This window comes from Glandiceps talaboti, chromosome 4, assembly GCF_964340395.1.
Source record: "Glandiceps talaboti chromosome 4, keGlaTala1.1, whole genome shotgun sequence".
Lineage (NCBI taxonomy): Eukaryota > Metazoa > Hemichordata > Enteropneusta > Spengelidae > Glandiceps > Glandiceps talaboti.
The window spans coordinates 4,245,863-4,264,491 of record NC_135552.1 but is presented as its reverse complement, the minus strand read 5'-3'; the positions used below and the strand labels follow the sequence as shown (position 1 = coordinate 4,264,491).

Sequence of the window (18,629 nt, the reverse complement as noted above, 5' to 3'; positions counted from 1 at the left end):
ATGCCTATAGGTTACATGGTGGAACATGAAAAGTTTAATAATTTCAATAAAGACAATAATTATTCTTATAGGGATAAATTCAAGTATTCATAGGTAGTATCAGTACTACATTCAATATTTGAAATGTGTGCACACCCCATTGTTTGTCAATTACAGCTCCTCGTATTAGATTGGAAATTACCCAGAAGGCCATATTGAGTTCATAAAGTCGTGTCTGCTGGGTATCAATGACAATAATTATTTCAAAACACCCATACAGGGCTATAGCTGAGATGCATACTGATAATGTGTACTAGTTGGTTAGAGTGCACACTCAATATTTTTGGAGAAATAATTATTCAAATATCCATTGATTCCACATTCCTATATATGGTTATACATTACATGGTGGACTTGAAAAGTTTAATAATTTCAATAAAGACAATATTTATTCTTCCAGGGATAAATTTAAGTATTCATAGGTAGTATGACTACTGCTTACAGCAATTAAAAAATGTGCACACTCTATTGTTTGTCAATTACAGCTGTTAGTATTAGATTGGAAATTACCCAGAAGGCCATATTGAGTTCATAAAGTCGTGTCTGCTGGGTATCAATGACAATAATTATTTCAAAACACCCATACAGGGCTATAGCTGAGATGCATACTGATAATGTGTACTAGTTGGTTAGAGTGCACACTCAATATTTTTGGAGAAATAATTATTCAAATATCCATTGATTCCACATTCCTATATATGGTTATACATTACATGGTGGACTTGAAAAGTTTAATAATTTCAATAAAGACAATATTTATTCTTCCAGGGATAAATTTAAGTATTCATAGGTAGTATCACTACTACTTTCAGCAATAAAAATGTGTGCACACTCTATTGTTTGTCAATTACAGCTCATAGTATTTGATTGGAAATTACCCAGAAGGCCATATTGAGTTCATAAAGTCGTGTCTGCTGGGTATCAATGACAATAATTATTTCAAAACACCCATACAGGGCTATAGCTGAGATGCATACTGATAATGTGTACTAGTTGGTTAGAGTGCACACTCAATATTTTTGGAGAAATAATTATTCAAATATCCATTGATTCCACATTCCTATATATGGTGATACATTACATGGTGGACTTGAAAAGTTTAATAATTTCAATAAAGACAATATTTATTCTTCCAGAGATAAATTTAAGTATTCATAGGTAGTATCACTACTACTTTCAGCAATAAAAATGTGTGCACACTCTATTGTTTGTCAATTACAGCTCATAGTATTTGATTGGAAATTACCCAGAAGGCCATATTGAGTTCATAAAGTCGTGTCTGCTGGGTATCAATGACAATAATTATTTCAAAACACCCATACAGGGCTATAGCTGAGATGCATACTGATAATGTGTACTAGTTGGTTAGAGTGCACACTCAATATTTTTGGAGAAATAATTATTCAAATATCCATTGATTCCACATTCCTATATATGGTTATACATTACATGGTGGACTTGAAAAGTTTAATAATTTCAATAAAGACAATATTTATTCTTCCAGGGATAAATTTAAGTATTCATAGGTAGTATGACTACTGCTTACAGCAATTAAAAAATGTGCACACTCTATTGTTTGTCAATTACAGCTGTTAGTATTAGATTGGAAATTACCCAGAAGGCCATATTGAGTTCATAAAGTCGTGTCTGCTGGGTATCAATGACAATAATTATTTCAAACCACCCATACAGGGCTATAGCTGAGATGCATACTGATAATGTGTACTAGTTGGTTAGAGTGCACACTCAATATTTTTGGAGAAATAATTATTCAAATATCCATTGATTCCCCATTCCTATATATGGTTATACATTACATGGTGGACTTGAAAAGTTTAATAATTTCAATAAAGACAATATTTATTCTTCCAGAGATAAATTTAAGTATTCATAGGTAGTATCACTACTACTTTCAGCAATAAAAATGTGTGCACACTCTATTGTTTGTCAATTACAGCTCATAGTATTTGATTGGAAATTACCCAGAAGGCCATATTGAGTTCATAAAGTCGTGTCTGCTGGGTATCAATGACAATAATTATTTCAAAACACCCATACAGGGCTATAGCTGAGATGCATACTGATAATGTGTACTAGTTGGTTAGAGTGCACACTCAATATTTTTGGAGAAATAATTATTCAAATATCCATTGATTCCACATTCCTATATATGGTTATACATTACATGGTGGACTTGAAAAGTTTAATAATTTCAATAAAGACAATATTTATTCTTCCAGGGATAAATTTAAGTATTCATAGGTAGTATGACTACTGCTTACAGCAATTAAAAAATGTGCACACTCTATTGTTTGTCAATTACAGCTGTTAGTATTAGATTGGAAATTACCCAGAAGGCCATATTGAGTTCATAAAGTCGTGTCTGCTGGGTATCAATGACAATAATTATTTCAAAACACCCATACAGGGCTATAGCTGAGATGCATACTGATAATGTGTACTAGTTGGTTAGAGTGCACACTCAATATTTTTGGAGAAATAATTATTCAAATATCCATTGATTCCCCATTCCTATATATGGTTATACATTACATGGTGGACTTGAAAAGTTTAATAATTTCAATAAAGACAATATTTATTCTTCTAGGGATAAATTCAAGTATTCATAAGTAGTATCACTACTACTTACAGCTATAAAAATGTGTGCACACTCTATTGTTTGTCAATTACAGGTGTTTGTATTAGATTGGAAATTACCCAGAAGGCCATATTGAGTTCATTAAGTCATGTCTGCTGGGTATCAATGACAATAATTATTTCAAACCACCCATACAGGGCTATAGCTGAGATGCATACTGATAATGTGTACTAGTTGGTTAGAGTGCACACTCAATATTTTTGGAGAAATAACTATTCAAATATCCATTGATTCCCCATTCCTATATATGGTTATACATTACATGGTGGACTTGAAAAGTTTAATAATTTCAATAAAGACAATATTTATTCTTCTAGGGATAAATTCAAGTATTCATAAGTAGTATCACTACTACTTACAGCTATAAAAATGTGTGCACACTCTATTGTTTGTCAATTACAGGTGTTTGTATTAGATTGGAAATTACCCAGAAGGCCATATTGAGTTCAAAAAGTCGTGTCTGCTGGGTATCAATGACAATAATTATTTCAAACCACCCATACAGGGCTATAGCTGAGATGCATACTGATAATGTGTACTAGTTGGTTAGAGTGCACACTCAATATTTTTGGAGAAATAATTATTCAAATATCCATTGATTCCACATTCCTATATATGGTGATACATTACATGGTGGACTTGAAAAGTTTAATAATTTCAATAAAGACAATATTTATTCTTCCAGAGATAAATTTAAGTATTCATAGGTAGTATCACTACTACTTTCAGCAATACAAATGTGTGCACACTCTATTGTTTGTCAATTACAGCTCATAGTATTTGATTGGAAATTACCCAGAAGGCCATATTGAGTTCATAAAGTCGTGTCTGCTGGGTATCAATGACAATAATTATTTCAAAACACCCATACAGGGCTATAGCTGAGATGCATACTGATAATGTGTACTAGTTGGTTAGAGTGCACACTCAATATTTTTGGAGAAATAATTATTCAAATATCCATTGATTCCACATTCCTATATATGGTTATACATTACATGGTGGACTTGAAAAGTTTAATAATTTCAATAAAGACAATATTTATTCTTCCAGGGATAAATTTAAGTATTCATAGGTAGTATGACTACTGCTTACAGCAATTAAAAAATGTGCACACTCTATTGTTTGTCAATTACAGCTGTTAGTATTAGATTGGAAATTACCCAGAAGGCCATATTGAGTTCATAAAGTCGTGTCTGCTGGGTATCAATGACAATAATTATTTCAAACCACCCATACAGGGCTATAGCTGAGATGCATACTGATAATGTGTACTAGTTGGTTAGAGTGCACACTCAATATTTTTGGAGAAATAATTATTCAAATATCCATTGATTCCACATTCCTATATATGGTTATACATTACATGGTGGACTTGAAAAGTTTAATAATTTCAATAAAGACAATATTTATTCTTATAGGGATAAATTCAAGTATTCATAGGTAGTATCACTACTACTTTCAGCAATAAAAATGTGTGCACACTCTATTGTTTGTCAATTACAGCTCATAGTATTTGATTGGAAATTACCCAGAAGGCCATATTGAGTTCATAAAGTCGTGTCTGCTGGGTATCAATGACAATAATTATTTCAAACCACCCATACAGGGCTATAGCTGAGATGCATACTGATAATGTGTACTAGTTGGTTAGAGTGCACACTCAATATTTTTGGAGAAATAATTATTCAAATATCCATTGATTCCACATTCCGATATATGGTGATACATTACATGGTGGACTTGAAAAGTTTAATAATTTCAATAAAGACAATATTTATTCTTCCAGAGATAAATTTAAGTATTCATAGGTAGTATCACTACTACTTTCAGCAATAAAAATGTGTGCACACTCTATTGTTTGTCAATTACAGCTCATAGTATTTGATTGGAAATTACCCAGAAGGCCATATTGAGTTCATAAAGTCGTGTCTGCTGGGTATCAATGACAATAATTATTTCAAACCACCCATACAGGGCTATAGCTGAGATGCATACTGATAATGTGTACTAGTTGGTTAGAGTGCACACTCAATATTTTTGGAGAAATAATTATTCAAATATCCATTGATTCCCCATTCCTATATATGGTTATACATTACATGGTGGACTTGAAAAGTTTAATAATTTCAATAAAGTCAATATTTATTCTTCCAGAGATAAATTTAACTATTCATAGGTAGTATCAGTACTACATTCAATATTTGAAATGTGTGCACACCCCATTGTTTGTCAATTACAGCTCCTCATATTAGATTGGAAATTACCCAGAAGGCCATATGAGCATACAAAGTCGTGTCTGCTGGGTATGAATGACAATAATTATTTCAAACCACCTATACAGGGCTATAGCTGAGATGCATACTGATAATGTGTACTAGTTGGTTAGAGTGTATTTACTAATATGTCCACTGATTCCCTATTGCTATATATGCCTATACGTTACATGGTGGAACATGAAAAGATTAATAATTTCAATAAAGACAACAATTATTCTTCCATGGACAAATTTAAGTATTCAAAGGTAGTATGACTACTACTTACAGCAATTAAAATGCGTTGTTTCCTTGCTGACGGACAAGCTATTATAGTTTGAGCATGGTCACGAGTGTCTGTGGTTTGAGCTATTCAGGCTACTGTGAACAGCGCCCCCATCGGTGGCTGATGGCGAGGTGGCTGCTACGTTCAGCTGAGTAGAGTCGACATATGAATGACAAATGACCTCAGTGTGACTGTGTGAAGTGTTATCGACGCAGTGGAAATTTTGCTCTGTATTTAGTGATGAGGTAAGACTTTGCGGAAATAATCTAGAAATGAAATACACGTATCATTTACAGTTTAACTTTACAAAATGAACCATTTTGACACGAGGTATGATAATCAGGTCACTTGAGTTTACATACGATTGATATTTACATGTAACTAATTATGTTGACAGTTTTCGTACTTACCACCTTACAGACAAACATTTTTTACTGAAACGTTTTACCTTTTTTCATCGACAAATTTGACAGACACGAAATTGGTTTTTGGATGGGGTAAGGGTTCCTTGGTATTTGTGAGGTGATCGATCCAAGTATCTGTTTACAACAAACCCATTACACAACAGAAAACCTATCGGTTTTGTCTTTTAACCATATCATTGATATAATACATTGAGTTGCACTCTCCAGCTTAGTCAAATATTATACTGAAAATGTTGATTTGTATCATTCTACTTTGATTCAAATGACCGATCTATCAGTCAGTCAGTCAGTCAGTCAGTCAGTCAGTCAGTCAGTCAGGCAGGCAGGCAGTCAGTGAGTCAGGCAGGCAGGCAGCCAGCCAGCCAGTCAGTCAGTCAGTCAGTCAGTCAGTCAGTCAAGCAATCAATCCATCCATTAGTTAATCATATATAGTGCCAATCTCCAGAGAATGAAAAGTGACTTTTCAAAAAAAATGTTGAGGGCTGCAAATCACTTTTTGTCTGATATTTTGGTACTTCCAAACAGTGCTTGTAGTTGCCACAATATATAGTGTTTGTTCGTGTCAATCAGAGTATGATGTTGTGTTCTATAATCTGGAGTATAGTTGACCATGGAAGTATAACCCACTTCCATGAGTTGACTGACTTGTGTTTGACCCTACACGGAAAGTCTATGGTTTGACATAACAAAGGTTGTTTATGTTAGTGCTTTTAACACTATCTCAGGTCAAACCATTTCATCATGGTCAAACACATTCATTTCCAGTTCTGCAGAATATAAACTAAACTGCATACCAGCTGATCAAACAGTAGGTTGAATGAAATCTTGAATTCATTGTAGAGTCTGTATAATTACTCCAAGCTCCACTATTATAATCTTTCTAATGAGATGTGGACAGTCTATATCCTGTCTTTGTCTCAATTATGCCGAAGTAGGTTATGTATGCCATGTATATATGGTGACTTTTTGACCTTTGTCATTTAGTCTATGTCTGTCTGTAGCTCTCTGTATGTCTGAGTCTGTCTGTCTTTCGTTCTTTCTATCTATCTATCTATCTATCTATCTCTCTGTCTCTGTCTGTCTGTCTGTCTGTCTGTCATGTTCATGTCAAGAAGATTATTTATATCTTACTAATTATGTTTTACTAATTCCAATCTCATGCTTGCTTTGGAGTGACATAAAATTTATACATGGTGGCAATAATTTAGATATTACATGTATTCACTAATATTTTCTTCATTCAGTGGTGGGGATATGACTGACATAAAGGAACTTGCCGAGTCGTACATGAGTAGTTTCATAACTCTCATGACACATGAGTGTTTTCCTGCTGAATGAAGTGCAATCTTAAGGAATAATACCATTATACCTGTACAAACTTAATTGAAGAAATATTGAGGAAAATAACATTGATTTTGATTGTGTTGATGCACAACAGAACCAATGACATAGATGCATGTTATTGTGACTTAGAATGACCAGGGAATAAATTCTATATTTTCTGTTTGAAGACATACAATTTGGCTCACATATGGTATCAATATATCACTATCACATTATATTACTGAAAGGCTGTCTCCTTATCACACTTATTCTAGAAAGTATATGTAGCAATGAGTCTATATGTATAGTTTCTATACTAGATCACACTATCATCAAACTACCATAAAGTTGCTCACAGATGCACATGGCCTCAGGACAGAGCAGGATATTATATACACATATACTGAAGACATGGCACTCAAGTCTATAGATGGTTTGAAGTACTTAACATATTACAGATTGCATCGTAACATGTGCTGTGGTTGTGTGTATATATGTAAGACAATTTACACATATAATATGGAGATTTGACAGTGTCTTCATTGCAAAGCCAGTTGTGATTGTCAGCTACTGATAAATGTTCTGATCACAGGCATCACTAGAAAATCTGTTGTAGATGAAGCCTACACCTGTTTTTACCAATCATTTGTTTTGCTTTCAGATAAATGAGCCTAAAAGTACAAGAGCTCAAGAAGCAGAAGTCAAGACCTCAAATCACCTACTTCCCACCCTGCAGTAGGAGGTTGAAACTACAGTGTAACATCATGTCATCCCTGGATTTAAGTAAATAATGGTGGTCTGACTTCAAAATGATTACAGGAATTCGAGCTTTTGCACGTCGCTGTGCAATAAGTTGTAAAGGGGTTTGCGTCAGTATCATAGCAGTATGCATATTACTGGTTATCGTTCTCCCTATCAATGCATACCGACAATTCAAGAGACATTTGAAGGAAGAGAACAAACATCTGTGTGCCACACTACATTTGCTTCAACATCTTGCCTTTGTCACTTTATTACAAAGCAGTTTCAAACAGACGCCTCTCATCTTCAGTGACTTTCCATGGCCCTGGTACATCTGGCTAATTCATGTGAATGTGTGTGTTATTGCCTGGGAATACCAGTTATCCAAACACAGAGAGCTTTTGTTCCGTCCAGAGACTAAATTTGCTCTATATAAAGGACGTCTCTATCAAGCAGTATTCTATATGACCATCGTTACATGGTACTTACCAAATCAAGTTACCATAGCAATTCTTGTTTATGTCCCTCTGGCAGTGTTCTTCATTATTCTCGTCGAAGAAGGTCTTCTTCATCTGTTGCAAACCCTCATAGAGGAATACTATGACGACAGCTATAACACCATACAAAGTGAATTCAGCTTCATCTCACAACCAGTGAGAGAGCCTCAGTCAATCACAAGTGGTGTGTGGTTTAATTTACAAAATTTGAGTGGTTTTGAAGAGTGTCAAGTTATGGTGTGGCAGCAGTGTCTCGTCGTTTTAACTTCAATGTTTTTTATTTGTGTCAAATGTATCCATTGGTATCAAGAGAGTGAGTTATTGTCCAAAACAATCAATCCCATTATTTGGTTTACAGCTTTTATTATTTTTATTACTCATTTTTATACACCTTGTTTTAGGCTAAAAGTTGTGCAAATTGAAATGTTTCGTGGCATGAAAAGAACTTGTGATATACCCAAGGCTACAGCTGAACAGTTAAAAGAACTTAATGATGACTGTGCAGTTTGTCTGTTGCCGCTTCATAAAGGAAGGGTGACAGGATGTGGTCACATATTCCATGCTAGGTGTCTTGCCCGGCACTTAGAGATTCGCCAAAATTGCCCAATGTGTCTTCAAGTTTTGTTTCCGCCACCATCATTGATTAATCAAGGCATGGATAACGTGATTCGGCAAAATAACCAGAATGAACAAAGGAACGGTAATGTTGATGAAATGGTCAATGCTGAAGCACAGGGAGTAGAGATAGACAATCCTCTACGGATCATAGAAGCACTTCAACTACAGAACATAAATTTAGATCAGTTTGATCTTGAACAGGATTTGTGGATTGATGATGAAGATGGGGGTGATGATGATGAAGATGATGACGACAATGACAATGATGATGATGAAGAAGATGAGGATAATGATGATGAGGAAGAGGAGGGGGAGGGTAATGATGATAATAGAGATGGTGATGATGGTGGTGATGATGATGATAAGGAGGATGTTGATGATGAAGATGATGATGATCACAAGGAGAATTATCGTGATGACGATGACAGTGATGATGATGATGATGATGATGATGATGATGATGATGATGATGATGATGATGAAGAGGAGGAGGAGACTTTTGATCATCAAGAGGATAATGATCCTGATGATCACAGGGAAAATTATCATGATGGTACTGACAGTGATGATTCTTATGACGAAGAAGAGGGAGAAGTGAACAATGATGTCAAAAATAAGCAAAAGGCAGAGTAAAAGTGAAAGATTGCTCCCTGATGTACTTGTTAATTACAAAGACATACTCTTACATATGTATAGCAGTGATTACTTAATGCATGAATGTACATACACGCTGTAGTGCAATACTGAAAACCTTGTCACATGCCCTGTATTCAAATGAACATGTGACGATCCATATTCACACATTTATATATTTGTAATGAAATTTGCTGTGTCAGATAAACGTGTCTAATAATGTGAGAATCCCATGATGTGTATATAGAGTACGTTTGCCTTATGTACAGTACTATTTCCACTTGTGATTGACCTGTTTTCTGCTGCAGTTTCACACATTTTGCTTGTGAAAGTACACAGCCATCCAGAACACTACAACAAGCATGGGTTCAAATATCCCAAGTAAGCCACACTAACACACACACACACCATGAGGTTCTGTTATTAGTGTCTACCCACAGTCTACAGCCTGCATGTGTCTCGTTTTTGCTCAGAAAGTGAGCAAAGTCCAGATAGTCTCACCATTTGATATGACTGCTGACATCGAAGCATTCACAATTGGAACCTGTTACAAACAGGGAAAGTCAACAAATAAATTAGATTAATAACACTTGGTACAGCATGTTGGAACAGCAGAGACTTGTATTACATTTCATGGTTTTATAGGAACAGTTTTATGGCCTTTTTTATGTGTACAAGTGCAATGGAGAAGTTCAAATTTGTGTGTGAACATGAACTATTATGTAAAGAGGTCATACAATTGTGCTCATCAAATGATGAAATGTAACATAAGTCTCTGTACTTCCAACATGCTGTGCCAAGTGTTAGTAATCCAATTCATTTGTTTACTTTCCATGTTTGTAACAGGCTCCATTCATCAATATTTCGATGTCTGCAGTTGTAACATGCAATTCGACAATTTGTATAGAAATTTCATGTTTATGAAAATATTAAAATATACTATCTGCACCAATACATGCACTTCAATCTTGTTATTTTAACCATGAGAGTAAAAACTGACTCAGTATGTTGTGTTCATTTTTGTATACATTTCTATGTATATTTAGATATGTTAAAGGGGACCGCCACACCAGGAAGTAATGGTATTTTCATAAACTTTGGGTTCGGGAGAGTCATTTCATGATTTCACATCACATAATGTCTGTTCGGTTGCCAAGCAACACTAAATTGAAGGTCTTTTTCTCCTCTGTTTTTCTTTCAGTGATGCACCGTTACGTTTGTCATTTAGGCTACTTACCTCATTCAGTAGATGCACACTGAATATTCATCATTCCTAAACAGCTTACATATATTTCCTTCTGATAAATAATCATGCTAAGACCCATAATGCAATGGTGCATCACTGAAAGAATAATAGAGATGAAATAGTTTCAATTTGGTGTTTCTTGGGAGCTGAGCAAAATTATGTGATGGAAAATCGTGAAATGACTCTCAATCCAGAAAATACCTTTATTTCTTGGAGTTGTGTTCCCATAGAATGATATCAAGGTATGTCATTTGTCAGTAGTTCAAAACTATTGAATATAGACTTTGTTTTTATGAAAGAAAAAAAGGGGGATATTGTTTATTTGTAAATGAAACAGCAGAGCAAAGAATATTGTCTATTCATGGCCTATAGATGATACAAATTGACTATGCTTTACTGAATATCTCCAATTTTACCAAATCTGAAATATTCAGTTTGGCTATAAATGTATGTGTCAGTATATCCGAGTTGTCTTGGTTACCCAGACTCTTCATTGGAGCTCTCATTCAATGGGCTCTGCCTCTCCCCTGAAAGTATGGGGAATAGAAAACAAAATTGATGTGACTCACTTTCATTTAGGATGGCTGCATCATAGTACTGTGTACACTACCAAGAATGGTACACTGAGTGTAATCCCAGGCAATTCGAGATCCTGTGCCATATGTTAATATAATTTTACAAACTCAATAGTTTGTGCATCCTCATTGAGAGAGGATGTGACATAAATTTTGTTTACTATTTCCCAAGACTCTTGTGGGTGTTAGCCATTAAGTTTGAGCCCAAACGATAGGTCTGGGTAACGGAGACTGGTATCCAAACTGCTGTAAAATCAGTCAACTGCAAGTATATAGTTAGGCATTGGTAAACTCCACATAGAGCGATATCCTTGTGTAAAACGCCACCTACGATTGCACTTACAATAGCGCTAGGTGTAAAACTCCAACAACAATTTGCAGTGTGTCAACAGCATTTGTAGAGCGCCACCAACGAGCGTATTATTTGCTGTGAACTACGGAATGTATGGGGCGCCACCACCAATGTCAATTATAGTGGAATGTGTGTTCCGCCAATGAATGTCATTTACTGTTGGGTAGATTGGGAAATCCTCCAATTAACGGTACCGAGGGCTTCAGCAAATAAATGGTAACAGTTCTTAGTCCCTTTAGCGTATGGGGAGCCACTAACGGCCACATTTACAGTGGGCCAATACAATTGACGAGTGTAATGTATAGAGCGCCGCCAGCGAGTGTATGTATACAGTGGATTACAATTAGTGGAATGAGTATTTTCGCCAATGAGTGTGTATGTAAAATATTGGGCTAACGAAATGTATGTAATGCCGTCAAGCATTGTGTTTACATTGGGGTAATTTTCGGATTGGAGAATTTGATGGAAAGCCTCGAAGCAAACTACTAACATTCCCTGTAATTATTGTTTGATAAACAACAAAACCTTTGCTTCCACAAAGTTCAAAAGAATAATTATTGATTTAATGACATTTGCTCCGAAAACGACTAATGGTGAACATTAATGTCTTTTGTTTTTGAAAGAAATTAATCAATGTCATTTTAGACGTCCAATATATCGTTGGAAATATCCACTATCCTCTTCACAGCGATCTTGCACATCCCAATATACTTATTGTTTGTTGCATCATTGGGAAATATCTTTGGCTTGATACAATCACACCAGGCTGCTGTTGAATCATATATGCATGATAAACTTTGAAAATCCACGCAACTTGGACTGATATTGAACTAACTAGACTCGTGTACAGACAGACAGATAGGCAGACAGACAGACAGACAGACAGACAGACAGACAGACAGACAGACAGACAGACAGACACACGCACGCACATCAACACGGAGATCTAGACATGTACAAATACTCGCATCTCACGTTGTACACCCCACCCTGCATTCTATTTAATGTAGCTGTTTGGTCTGGTTAGCTGGGTAACTGTGATAAGAATTACTCAATACATGTATTTACTGTGGTACAAACAGCATATAGTTGCCAGTTTCTATATGATGATCCGGCCTAAAAAAAATAATTGTTTGGTTCCGGTTACCCGCCCCCATATAGCTTTTCACTGCTGACCCTAAACTTTTCTTTTTTTACTTATTCGAGAAAAAAATAATAAAATCGCAAAAATTGTGAAGTCTCACGAGAAACAGTGGATGCGGAAACTGACGTCAACTTAGAAAAGACAATATAAAACTGTTCTTCCAATCTGTAATGGCTGTACATCTGATAGGAAGAAATAAACAACACAGAGACCATTTGGAAAACAATGGACACTCACACAGAAAAAAATATAATAAAGAATATTAAAATAAAAATCTACCTACCCCCATCCACCTATCCAAAAATTCAGCGTAACCGGAACCACACAATTTTTTTTATAAGGCATCAGGCTCCATTGTTTTGACAAAAAAATGAATGTACTAGGGGGAGTGTTTTTTATATATACGTTTCTTGTGAAATCGAAACGTTTTCAAATGTTATCTACGCGCACAAGCCACTAAGTAGTTTCCGCCTCTCAGACTCAGACACGTATCCCACAGTTTGTGTATTCAAGGCATTGTATAGTGTATTGACGCATAGAAGTATTCCATGATTAACGTGACAACCATACAGTGATATATTGTATGCTATTAAATACAATATAAACCGTTGGCGATTCTTTATTGTGTCATCGTACAGAGGGGGGAATATTGTAAATCGACTCTTCGGAAAATCCTGAGGACTTCATAAGAAAATATGGGAAAAATTCTTTAACTTTAAAATAGTGAACATTTATTATTTTCTTGTATAGATACGGTATATTGATTATGTAATCGATATCATACCATAGTTCATGTGTCATGTTTGTCATTGTGATTGATTGGTTGATTGATTGTCTGTCTGTCTGTCTGTCTGTCTGTCTGAATATTTGTTACTTAGTTTGTTTGTTTGTTTGTTTGTTTGTTTGTTTGTTTGTTTGTTTGTTTGTTTGTCGTACACCTAAGTGTCCTGTACTACAGTGCACAGATCGAATGTATCTCATTCTGATTAAAATCTGACGAATACTGCTCAATTTCCTTATTTATCTAAAAGTCTGTTTCCTACATTTACATTGTACTATCGTTTGCTTTCCATTTTGTAGTTTTGGGAAAAGATCACCGCCTTCCCATATCCCACACTCCCAGAACAACAAAATCGAAAGTAAACGACAATACACGAATGAAACCGGGGTAAATAAAGAAGTCGAGCCGTATTCGCCACATCAGAATTTAATCACTGTCAGATTGCGAATCTGATGAATTAATATATGATAAAAGTATACGTAGTGTGTCTAGTTCGACTCTATAATTTGGACAACTCCTCTTTACAATACCAGGGTGTGTACGGTTCTCCGTACCTTTTCGTTGATGAAGGATAGAGTCATTGTGGGTGCTTTAACCCCCCCCCCCCCAACCAACCAACCAACCAACCAACCAACCAACCAACCAACAAAGCCCGTCTTCGGGTGATTTATCCTCTCCTAAATGATTATTCATAATAATAGTTTGTTATTGACGCCAAAAAGTATTAGGTTGATATCCAGATCCTATTTTCAAAGCGATGGGAATGAAGACATCATAGTGTACACACTTTTTATTAATTTATTGTTACAGTAGTTTAATACTTCATTTTTTTGCAGTAGGCCTAACTAATACAAACTAGCCCTTCATTTCGCCTATGCAATGAAATAATCATTTTGTATATTGTATACGTACGTATTGAAATTGTCTTTCACCTTTGTTATAGGAAATGACTCAGACGGAGATATTTATCATAATAGCCATTGATATGATAACCAATGAATTAGACTGCTTGTATCGATAATTATGTAGACCTACATTGATATACAATAATAAACAACCTGGACATTCTTGCAAACCAGAGCACATATTCCTGCTGAGCAACAAAATATGCTTGGGGGGGGGGGGGACTTACGTTGTACTTTCGGAAGGTGCCGTTAAGAGTCATGTGTTTTCTGACATTGAGCCTGCGGCCTTCCGAGTATTGAACACCGTAATCATTAAATCGTTGTGATGTGACAAGCTCGAGGCACGTATGTACATGTAATTACTTCAAGTTGCTTTGGACAATGGCACGATATACTAAACACCTAAACCTGGAAATATCAATTCATTCAAGTCCATTGTCCCACGGCCCATAGCTAGTCCCAGCAGTTACATGTCTGTGGTCCCAGCTCGTTGCCTAAGGTCACTGCCCCCCCCCCCTCCCCCACTAGTTGTATGAAATCTTTTGTTTTACATCATGATTCCTAAGTCGTCATAAACCGGACGTTATCCATGTTAAATAATTTTGCAATTATTTGTTGCACTTCAAATTTGCCCAAATTTATAGTTAGGACGTTGTAACCATTTATCATATATACTCATACTTTAAATTTGCAATATATGAATAAATTAACGACGTGAAGAATGAATATTGAATTTAACTAATATAAAGTACCACAGTAGTTATTTGGTGTAGTACATAACACAAAGCAAATACCTGTGAAACTATCAATCGTGTTTGTTATACGTTACGAACACACGTGTGTTCTTTCGTTTGAAATAATTACCTGATAAGTGAGTTATTGTGAAGCAGTCGGATGCACTCAAGACTACTAATAATCTGGAAGAAATATAAATACAAAAAGTTGGACATTTACTTTTTCAAAATTTGAAACGAATAAAAAATTCAAAAATTATGGAGATTATGAGTCTTAAAAGAAAAAAAATGTACCAATGGACCAGTATGGCAGGCCGAGTAGCCCAAATAATGTACCAATGGACCAGTATGGCAGGCCGAGTAGCCCAAATAATGTACCAATGGACCAGTATGGCAGGCCGAGTAGCCCAAATAATGTACCAATGGACCAGTATGGCAAGCCGAGTAGCCCAAAAAATGTACCAATGGACCAGTATGGCACGCCGAGTAGCCCCAAAAGAACATTTTGAATTGGAATTTTATTTTCTAAATTGTTTATACTGTTTGTACGATTTTTTTATATGTCCATTTTTTATATTAATTCTACGATTCTTAAATTTCGGCCGTAAAATGTAGATGTTCTGCTATGACTAATATATATTACTGTGTTGGGGAAATCTACTGAGTCATCTCTCTTTCAAGAAGATCCCTGTAAATAGAAAGACATGTAGTGAATTCCAAGAAACCTTATTTTGTGAGAGAAAACATTCACGTACGACGGTACCCTGCACAGTCACTTGTGAGTTAATATTCTATTCAAGGATATCACGATACAAAATAATGGCGTTATATCAAGATCTAGTATTCGTATACACCTAATAATATCATAACTATTCCTGCATAGCTTACAAGTGACTGTGGTACGCACTAACTCGCTATACTGTATAGAATAGAAGTGTGTGTTCAACAGGCAGTCACTTTCGTGTTTGACTTCGCAAATCGTACGGTCAGCGGTCAGATCATGAGTTTTGCCACAGCGATGGTTTCCCCACTCCCATTTTGTCATCAAAAACTGTCAAGGCCATAGGTTTTGATTTCAGTGACTATTTGAAAAGTTCCCGGATGTACAGTTGCCGTCACTGAGTTTCATCGAATCAAAGACAAGTGACGATGCTGAAGTTATCTGCAAAAATGAATTGAAAAACACATTCAAAAACGTAATCGTAAACGGGTTCGGGTAACTGACCGCAACTGACCCTTTTCAGTTCAAATTTCGAAAACAAGTTTGAAATCGTAAATGTTAATAAACAATATTGTACTTTTATCGTAATGACTATGACTAAATCATTTTAACAATGTAGACAATTCACTAAAAGATTATTCCTTTTATGAGTTATTATGAAAGCGATTTATTTTTTCATCGATTGGAGGAAAGATCATAAACACACAAACATTTGTCCTGTCCGTGACATTCGTGTTTACATGATGGAAACGTTGTTTAAAAGGTATTAGACACGAAAGAAGTGTACCGACCCATCTGAGTTGGAAGGTTAGGAATCGTATATGTACATATAGGCCGTATAAGTGAATATTTTAGCTCTGAGAGTGTGCGATGTGCACTTCGACACGCATTCATCACAGTCCCTCTTAGAGTCTGATCTTGGTCTGATATGAGTATTACACTTACAGGGGCGAGGGACTGATGGGATGATGAATGTCAAAGCTCACAAGTTCAAAACAAATTCTTCGTTTTCTATGGGTATTGGTCGGATTTTTCCCTTGTGTAACGCCCCAGGTAACTCTTCCAATCATTAATGTGTATAGTAAATGAACTGAAACTTACTCATCCAATCACTTAGCTGCAATAATTGTAGCGTTTGATGTGATTTTGAGGGCTTTTTCGTCTGTTTTTGTGCCTTTTTTCGTTCTGACGTTTAACCCGCATCAAACGCTACAATTCCTCTAATGCAAATTCAAATAGACGAGACCACATTGAAAACGTGAGCGAGGGGTCAACGTACTACCCGTTTCAAACTGCTGCATGCCTTGCTACATTTGCCGATTTTGACGGAACTGGGGTACCTCTGAACACTTCTTTGGTCTTGAAGGCTCCGTAATTAATGTTGGCTTTAGGAAATGTCCGATATTTTGCCAGGTAAGGCGTAATTTAGCAGAAAAGTCCGCCCAATTTTGCGATTCAGATCTGAATCGCTTCCGTCTATTGCATTTGCATTAGAGGAATTGTAGCGTTTGATTCGGGTTAAACGTCAGAACGAAAAAAGGCACAAAAACAGACGAAAAAGCCCTCAAAATCACATCAAACGCTACAATTATTGCAGCTACCAATCACTGAGCCTTAGGCTTAGGTGACTCAGAAGCTGCATTTGTGTTCATCTATTCTTTGGAATTTCTGGCCATGTTAATACATTTAAGCAATTTTTTAAATGCTGGATGATTATCTCTTTTATGCAGACAAATAACAAAAAAGTACACAATGTACACACAACTACATTTCCTACAGAAATCCAACAAGGTTTGGAACTACTGTAAGGGGCAACATCAAAAGTTCAATATAATATATCTAACTTAATTGCTTAAGTTAGGTCCCCCCCCCCCCCATCTAACTTAACTGACCTAAAATTGAAAATCGTTTCAGACTCATACTGTATACTTCCACTTTCAAACAGTGTACCAATATACTACTGAATTATAAATAAAAACAGAAAACCATTTTAACCGCGTACCCCTGATAAATCGGACCGAGTGTACGCAGTGTTATAGGTAAAAGCAGCCTTGAAATCGTACAGAATTTGCCAAGTATGACGTTAAATCGTTTTTGACGGTTGAGAAATTAATTTGGCCAAAACCCCCCTACCCCCAAACTTAAGCAATTAAGTTAGATATATTATATTGAACTTTTGATGTTGCCCCTAAAGGGCTGCATATTATAGGAAATGGGGACGGTTATTTGTTTAGCACAGTGAACTGTTGGGGGGGGGGGGGTGAATGCAACAACATGAAAATAAAGTCAAGATATAATTTCAGTACTTAATATCTCCATGGCACATTGTGAAAAGTGCTTTCAAAAATGTACTTTTCTTTTTATTCTCATATCAAACACAAACATGCACAATGTATACTGGCAATGGCAGGAAAGCAAGTTGTACATGTGGCAGCTTCCGGATACATCATCATGTAATCTGACAATTTTTATTCACTTTTGAAAAATTATATATATCGAAAAGGACACTGTAAAAACTACAGAAAGACACTAATAAGAGGGACTGTGATGAATGCGTGTCGAAGTGCACATCGCACATTCTCAGAGCTAAAACATTCACTTATACGGCCTATATGTACATATACGATTCCTAACCTTCTAACTCAGATGGGTCGGTACACTTCTTTCGTGTCTAATACCTTTTAACCAACGTATC

At 35.8% G+C, this 18,629-nt stretch overlaps 1 protein-coding gene across 3 annotated transcripts in view; it reads left to right on the top strand.

Annotated features, from left to right (window-relative positions):
* LOC144433922 (uncharacterized) overlaps window positions 1-10,322 on the top strand; it is a 36,903-nt gene extending 26,581 nt beyond the window's left edge. For 2 of the 3 annotated variants that reach the window (XM_078122327.1, XM_078122328.1), the window contains exon 2: window positions 7,649-10,322. In XM_078122327.1, the coding sequence (XP_077978453.1) occupies window positions 7,797-9,476 (1,680 nt within the window). In that variant the 5' untranslated portion in view covers window positions 7,649-7,796 and the 3' untranslated portion in view covers window positions 9,477-10,322. Of the gene's footprint in view, window positions 1-5,363; window positions 5,485-7,648 lie in introns of those variants that run through there. The other variant, XM_078122326.1, reaches the window with a different exon arrangement.
* Window positions 10,323-18,629: the final 8,307 nt, after the last annotated feature.